Source organism: Nomascus leucogenys, chromosome 16 (assembly GCF_006542625.1).
Source record: "Nomascus leucogenys isolate Asia chromosome 16, Asia_NLE_v1, whole genome shotgun sequence".
NCBI classification, from domain to species: domain Eukaryota; kingdom Metazoa; phylum Chordata; class Mammalia; order Primates; family Hylobatidae; genus Nomascus; species Nomascus leucogenys.
In genome coordinates this window covers 78,648,291-78,656,368 of record NC_044396.1, presented here as the reverse complement: position 1 = coordinate 78,656,368, position 8,078 = coordinate 78,648,291, and the positions used below count along the sequence as shown (strand labels likewise).

The 8,078-nt window shown below is 49.9% G+C and overlaps 1 protein-coding gene across 1 annotated transcript; it reads left to right on the top strand.

The window, feature by feature from the left end:
- Nucleotides 1-379: 379 nt before the first annotated feature.
- On the top strand, nt 380-6,689 carry LRATD2 (LRAT domain containing 2). The gene is made up of 3 exons (XM_030795289.1): nt 380-822; nt 1,368-2,580; nt 5,625-6,689. The coding sequence occupies exon 2, from the start codon at nt 1,464-1,466 to the stop codon at nt 2,394-2,396; it is 933 nt and encodes a 310-aa protein (XP_030651149.1). The 5' UTR covers nt 380-822; nt 1,368-1,463; the 3' UTR covers nt 2,397-2,580; nt 5,625-6,689.
- The last annotated feature ends 1,389 nt before the right edge of the window (nt 6,690-8,078 follow it).

The following is an 8,078-nucleotide window of genomic DNA, read 5'->3' as shown; positions in this document are numbered from 1 at the left end:
TGTCCTGGTGAAGAATCTTTTCTTGTGACCTTTAGGGCAAGAAATATGTTCCAGGAAAGAAAAGAAACGACTGTTCCTCCGTCACCAGGTACTCTGGGAAAAAAGAGGAGAAAGGGAAAAGGCGCAAACACCAAACTCTCCTTCCCTTTTTCATTTCCACTCTGGCAAGTTGTGTTCGCCTTCTAACTTCTCTCGGAGGGCAGGCGGAGCTCACAGCGCCAGCTCCAGCCTGGGGGTGGATTATTTACAGGGGGATTTAAAGCCGCTCCGGCGCGGGGGCGTGGCCAGGCGGAGCCCCGAGGCCCGAGTGGGCGGGGCGGGGGAGGGGATCCCGGCGGCTCGGCGCAATGTGAAAAAGACCCGAGCTCGGGGAGTGAGCGCCTGTCTCTTTAAATGCCACGGGCTGCGCTCCCGCCCGGGAGCCCGGAGCCGGATCTACAATCCCGTCCCTCCAGCTCCGGTGCTTGTTGCTCGCCCGGCCCGAGCGGGAGCTGTTGCGCCCGGCTGCGAGGCTGCCGTCTTCTCCTCCTCGCGCCCCACCTCCCCCGAGAGCTGGCTGAGGAGGGGCAGCAGCCCCAGCTGGCGGGAGGAGGCGCAGTGTGAACAGGGATTGCCCCCCGCCTTCAAGTACTGGGGCGCTACGCAGCCGCGGGGAAAGACATGCCCCCAGTCTGCTCGCTGCGCTGCCCTCTGCCCAGCTTCGCTGCCGCCCGCGCCGAGAGAGGAGGGACTGCGGAGCCTACACCTTCAAACTCGCCCTAGAAGTCTCGGGGCGCGGCAAGGAGCCCTTTCCCAGGCCCCACGGCCTCCACCTCTCCGCGGGTGAGTTTTCGCAGGTAACCTGAGCCTGAGGGCGGGCGCGGGGGAAGGGCAGGCGAGCCGGGAGGAGGTAGCGCTGCAGGTGAGCCAGGTAGGGTGACTCACCTGCCCAGGTCGCGCTCTGAGATCCTCGCTTGTTCCTCTGGGGATGGATGCGTTGGTGGGGAGGAGGCGTCCCAGGGGCTAGTTAGGGCCCGAGGGTGGGAGGGGAAGTTAGCAGAGGAGGGGGGATTGGCGTAAAGTTTCTCTTTCCTTCCCTCTTCCTGCCCAAGCTTGGCAGGTAGGGCGCAGGCGGAAGCAGTAGAAGCTGCTGATGCAATGGGCTTTTGCCAGGGCCAGGCGAAGGGCTGGGAACAGGGAGAACTGGAGTTGCCCAGTCTCCTGTGACCGTGACCTTACAGGTGGAGAAACGAGGGAAAGCTCGCTACACCCAAGACTCCCCCTAAAATGGCTCCAGGTGCTGAGCCCCCACCGATTCTTTTTCGGAACAAAACGCCCTTTTCACGGAGGGGCTCCTACATGGCTTTCTTGCCTTCCTCTCCCAACAGGTGGCCTCAGCCCCTGTCCGGGGTCCTGTGCAAATGACCCTAGACTTGGTTTCGCTTTCTCCCCTCGCGGTGGTGTGAACGTGTGTCCGCAGCGTGATGGGCAATCAGGTGGAGAAATTGACCCACCTAAGTTACAAGGAAGTTCCCACGGCCGACCCGACTGGCGTGGACCGGGACGACGGGCCCCGCATTGGGGTCTCCTACATTTTCTCCAATGACGATGAGGACGTGGAGCCGCAGCCGCCGCCTCAGGGGCCAGATGGCGGCGGCTTGCCCGACGGTGGGGACAGGCCGCCGCCGCCCCAGCCGCAGCCCTACGATCCGCGGCTGCACGAGGTGGAATGCTCCGTGTTCTACCGGGACGAATGCATCTACCAGAAGAGCTTCGCGCCGGGCTCGGCGGCGCTGAGTACCTACACACCCGAGAACCTGCTCAACAAGTGCAAGCCAGGCGATCTGGTGGAGTTCGTGTCGCAGGCTCAGTACCCGCACTGGGCCGTCTATGTGGGTAACTTCCAGGTGGTGCACCTGCACCGGCTGGAGGTGATTAACAGCTTCCTGACTGACGCCAGCCAGGGCCGTCGCGGCCGCGTGGTCAACGATCTGTACCGCTACAAGCCGCTAAGCCCCAGCGCCGTGGTGCGCAACGCGCTGGCGCACGTGGGCGCCAAGGAGCGCGAGCTGAGCTGGCGCAACTCGGAGAGTTTCGCCGCCTGGTGCCGCTACGGCAAGCGCGAGTTCAAGATCGGCGGCGAGCTGCGCATCGGCAAGCAGCCTTACCGGCTGCAGATTCAGCTGCCGGCGCAGCGCAGCCACACGCTCGAATTCCAGAGTCTAGAGGACCTGATCATGGAGAAGCGACGCAACGACCAGATCGGGCGCTCGGCCGTGCTGCAGGAGCTCGCCACGCACCTGCACCCGGCGGAGCCGGAGGAGGGCGACAGCAACGTGCCGCGGACTACGCCGCCTCCCGGGCGCCCCCCTGCGCCCAGCTCCGAGGAGGAAGACGGAGAGGCAGTGGCACACTGATGGGCGAGCGCAGAGCTGCGAAGGGGAACTGTTGGCAGTAGCAGCCGCTGCCCCCTTTCTCCCTCTCTTCCTCCCTCTTTTGCCACCGTCTGGGCCCCATCTGGGATTCCTGGGCCCTTTGGAAAAGTGGTGAAATGCGCGGCCGGCTGTGGACGGGGGAGGAGGAAGGGGACAGAGGGAGCAGGTAGGAAACACTTTAGTTGGGGTTGGGGGGCGTCTCCCTCTGGCCCCCTGTCTGTCTTCCTCTCCGCGGTGGGGCAAACTGTGGACTTGCCTGGCACTTAAACCTTGGTAGATCTGGGTTTATAATCGGCCATTCTTAAGCACGTGGGGTTAGGGGAAAGTTCGGAGCACCCGTTACTGCCATTGCTTCCTATCCTGGGCTTGGAAGAATCCTGTTACAAAGGCCAGAGTGGGTTTGTGGAGTCGCCACTGAGGGACCAGCACGAAAGCTGCTTATCTGCTTTGGCGGAGCTGAGCTGTGTATGGGATCCAGGAGGCTGGGGTGATTTATTTTGTGGGATTCCTGGAGCGCAGGGCTGGTGAATCCATGACAAGGTCTGGGAGCAGCCGACCAAAACCACAGCAGCCTCCTATTAAGTATAACAAATAGTTAAGCAAACTCGGGCTACAAACAAAGACTTTGCTACCTCCCTCCTCCACAATCCCCAAGTAATTAGTCTTCTGGAGCTGGCTCTTAGCTGAGGCTCCTGCTACCTCCTGCTCCACCCGCCCTTTCCTAGGTTACAAGTAAATCATTGTCAAGGGCCAGCCAGGGGAAGGTTTCAATTAAGGTTCTGTTCTGCTGCCTTTGTTTCTCCCCTGCTGTTGTAGGCACTTACAGCTGCGTGGTTATGAAAGGAGGGAATAGCCCTTTGTGTCTTTGATCTAATTAAACCTGCTCTGCTGTGTTCATCCGCAGGGCAGGTCACAGATAGGGTTGGCTGTGCCACTCCATAAAGTATCCATTGTGGAAGCAGCCAAAAAGGGCTGCTCTGGCAGGAATTGGTGAATTTCTCCTTCCACTTCCCTTCCTGAATAGTGAAGGGAGCCCTTTTAAAACAAGGCTTTGGTGGTAATCCTGTGATTTTTTTTTTTCTTCCCCCATCCCCTCACTCGCCCATCCCTCTCATCCTCACTTTTGTTCTGCTGGTGGGTGAAATCTTAGGCTGAACACATATTTCAATGGTAAGATACTTATTTTGCTATCCACACTTGATGCAATTTAATTCAAGGTGCAAAGTCTTGTACTGCAGCGGTCTCGTTGCTTGGAGAACACCTCCTTCAGAGCCCTTTGTTAAATAAGAGGGGCGACGTTGATCATAGATGCCACCTGGTTAGCACCGAATCTGACTTTGGTGACAGTCCTAAAGCACAGTTGGTGATTGTGAGATCTGTTAGCAGCAGGCTGAGCAGATACTACTTGGTTTTGCTTGGTATGAGATACTACTGTTTGCTTAGTATGAGATTTTTTCCAGCCTGTGTCTAAAACTCCTGTGAGATCTTCAATGATATGTGCCCTCAGTTGCAGCATAGCTTCTCTGCTGCCTATTGCCATTGCTGTCTCAAAAGTTGAGTGAATTTTGAGGCGTCTTTTTTTTTTTCCTCTCTTGGGAGTCATTATAAACTACTGTGTACAAGTCATTTTGTGATATGATTCTTAACAGTTGGAATAGAATCATAGTTGAGTGGTACAGCCATGGTTATCATCAGGCCTGTTGCCTGGAGATCTCTAAGTTAAGGCAACAAGACTTAAAAGAATTTTCTAGTACACTTGTTTCAGACATGGACGTTGAGGCCATAGTCTTTTTTTTTTTTTTTTTTTTTTTTTTTTTTTTGAGACGGAGTCTGGCTCTGTCGCCCAGGCTGGAGTGCAGTGGCGCGATCTTGGCTCACTGCAAGCTCCGCCTCCCGGGTTCACGCCATTCTCCTGCCTCAGCCTCTCCGAGTAGCTGGGACTACAGGCGCCCGCCACCACGCCCGGCTAATTTTTTTGTATTTTTAGTAGAGACGGGGTTTCACCGTGGTCTTGATCTCCTGACCTCGCGATCCGCCCGCCACGGCCTCCCAAAGTGCTGGGATTACAAGTGTGAGCCACCGCGCTCGGCAAGGCCATAGTCTTTAAAAGCTTGGACCTTTGTAGCACCTCAACATGAAAGGGCATTAGCTATGTTTCCTGTTTTTACAGTGATCACCAAACAGATCTTGCCACTTTGTTAAACATGAACCACATTCTAGCCCTGGTCTGGGACTTTGGAGGGAGATGAATTTCTTGTTGGAAATGTAAATCTAGTGTCCATATTTAATACTCACAGCTTTGTGTTTATTCTCTTTGCTCATGGAATAGCAGAACAAGATAAGACATTTAGGAGAACCTGCTATATCTAACCCAGTTGGATTTTCTTTCATGCTTAACGCAGTAGTGAAAATAGAAGGTAGGCCGGGCGCAGTGGCTCATGCCTATAATCCCAGCACTTTGGGAGGCTGAGGCAGGTAGATCACCTGAAGTCAGGAGTTCGAGACCAGCCTGGCCAACATGGTGAAACCCTCTCTCTACCACAAATACAGAAGATTAGCTGGGTGTTGTGGCAGGTGCCTGTAATCTCTGCTACTTGGGAGCCTGAGGCAGAAGAATTGCTTGAACCTGGGAGGCAGAGGTTGCAGTGAGCCGAGATTCCACCACTGCACTCCAGCCTGGGCAACAGAGCAAGTAGTAATAACCACCATGTAGACAAGTGGGAGGGAAGAATAGAATGGCACTGTCCAGCTCTGGGCTAGCCAGATCATTTTTCAACTCCCCCACCCGTCTCCTTCCTCTGTCCCAGAATGGAAAGTGATAATATGGTCAGTCACGCTGAAGTATAGCAGTGACTCTGTGTTCTAGAGAAGAGGTTTTCAGTAACAGGGCTTGGAAATGAACTAGAATAGGAAATAGATCTCTTCAGATGCTGCTTTCCCATGTAATACCAACGTTTCTACAGGGTACCAGAGGTGTGAAATATGTGACACTTAAGAACAGTGATTTTTATTGGGAATTTTCTTAGGGTTATAACACTTAAAGCAACAACCAACTAGTAACAGCTCCAGGAAACGGGAATGAATCAACTCTTGGTTCTTTCCTCAAGACGGCAGTGTTGTGGATAAGTGAGTTTTTAATGCCCTGGCAATGGCTACATTTGACACTTTAGAAAAAATAAACATTATTTAATAATTTTTGTTTCTCCTTAGGAATAAGACTGTAGAACTGTTTTGTACTGTGAATTACGGATGCTCTTTGAAGGAAAGAAATATCGATTCTAATGTTCTTCAGAAGTTCTGGCAGGGATAAGCAGGACATCGACTGGAACGTATGCTAAATGAAAGCAGACAAATTTCTATTTTCTTACCTGAGCAAATATTTTATTGAAACTGCTTATGTATGTCAAAGGAGCCCACAACTTCAGCTACACAACTTTTTGTATTGAAAGAACTCATACTTTTTGTAGCTTTTATTTCACATTTAATTTAAAATGACTTTTAGCACTAAAATGCCTAGATTTTACTCCAGACCTATAAGGAAATGTTTAGTTTTTATGAAAAATGACAAGTCGATGGTTAAACTTCTCATGTCTTTGGTGCTTTGGCCCTAATAGCACTGGACAACACCACGACCACATGGAAACATATTTTTGGAAGCAAAACTTTAATTTTATATAACGTATGCTATGGAGAGCTGAGAAAATTTAAGGACTACTTCTTTTCTACTTTTTTTTTCTTAATAAAATGGAATCCACTGTGTTGAAGACTCTTGATATCATGTGCTTGTCTAACCATTTTTTGTTTTATAAATTAGAATAAAATATAGTTGTGATCATGGTCATCAGATGGATTTGTTTGGAAAGCTACATCTTATTTGTGAAATGTTTTTTAAATCAGAGTAACTATAAACTGATTCAGCTTTTTGTTAGGTTGTTTTGTTCTTGGCTATGATACTTGTGACTCATGAAGAATTATGTTAACAAACAGGATAAATTCCACATGCATTTTATTTCCCAGTGAGTTATATAAACTTTATTTTTGTTGAAGGTTGTATGTTAAATCAATGTTACATTCTTATATCACTTCTTGAGAAGGAAGTTCCGATTTGAAATTGTATCATTTCCTTCAAAATGAAGGGCAGTGCTTAGTTAAATAAAAGATTGATGATATCTTTTAAGCCATTTCCTCTTCACTATGTCTTATTAAAATAAAACCTGTCAAGTTCTTTTGAAAAAATGCTATGAGGGTTTCCAATAAACCATCTATTAGAGTTCACTGGATTTATTTTTTTTTTTTCCACTTGAATACCTTTTTTCTGACATTTTGGTCCAAATTCAAGCTACTCAGTTTCCTATAATTTCTGAGAATATTAACGTGCATCACCTTTGTATTGCACAGTAAACATTTTGTTTAATTCATTTAGTGGCTGAAAACCCTGCATCTACTTTGTGAAAATCACTTATTGCTGAACTATCAGCGTTCATGAAAAATGTCTTATGAACATAAATTTTCAATACATAGTGATTTTACAAAATCCATGCAAAAATTGCTGGAAACCACACTCATTATGGAGTCTACACTGGGGAGTCTGTTTAGTAACCCACTGGGAATCTGTGTTGCATCTTAAGTGGCTTCAGAGTTCCCAGATGAAGGGAACGTATTTGCCACATAATTACAGAAAATGGGTGAACATAGTCGCACACCACTGTTGGCATAAGGGATGCAGGTGCCAGTGGTTGGTAAGAGAACAGATGTGGCATCAGACTGGTGTGTGGGATGCCACTGGGTGTATTCCCTAGGCCAGTGCCTGAAGCCACCACCACAATCCTGTGAGGTTCAAATGCCTGGGCTTTTAAACAGGCCCTATGGCCGGGCGCGGTGGCTCACGCCTGTAATCCCAGCACTTTGGGGGGCCGAGACGGGCGGATCACGAGGTCAGGAGATTGAGACCATCCTGGCTAACACGGTGGAACCCCATCTGTACTAAAAATACTAAACATTAGCCGGGCATGGTGGCGGGCGCCTGTAGTCCCAGCTCCTCGGGAGGCTGAGGCAGGAGAATGGCATGAACCCGGGAGGCGGAGCTTGCAGTGAGCCGAGATCGTGCCACTGCACTCCAGCCTGGGTGACAGAGCAAGACTCGGTCTCAAAAAAAAAAACAAAAAAAAAAACAGGCTCCTGTGAGAATTTTTTATAGGGAGAAATTTGAATGAAGGTTATAGGGAGCCCAAGCACAATGAGGCCATTTATCCCTAAAGCGGAAGTCTAATGTATAATGGCTCTCAGCTCTGATGAGAAAGCAGGGGAAGGGGTGCTTAGTACACAATGTGCATTGATTCTTGGGTGATTTCCTATTTCTCCTAAGTGGACTGAGCTCGCTTAATGTAGGAAAATGACATGTTTGCGACTTCCGAAATGAACAGGCCCAGGATATGTGCAGAAAAGCGTGTATTTCCTTTTACTGAGTTTTCTGGGGAAACTACTCATTAAACAAATAGCAATTTTATCTGCAGAGTAGATGCAAGAATGGCTAGTGTCTGCATTAGCAATTGCAGTAAGGTACTGTCTATAAGGGCTAGAAGATGCTGAGCCCTAGCCTAGGAACTATAAATAAACAGGTCGAAAAACAAGAACCTTGAGAAGTAGTCCTGCCCTTGAGCCTAT

Excerpts from the sequence above, each read along its gene's own strand:
- LRATD2 (XM_030795289.1), top strand. The coding sequence starts at position 1,464 with ATGGGCAATCAGGTGGAGAAATTGACCCACCTAAGTTACAAGGAAGTT.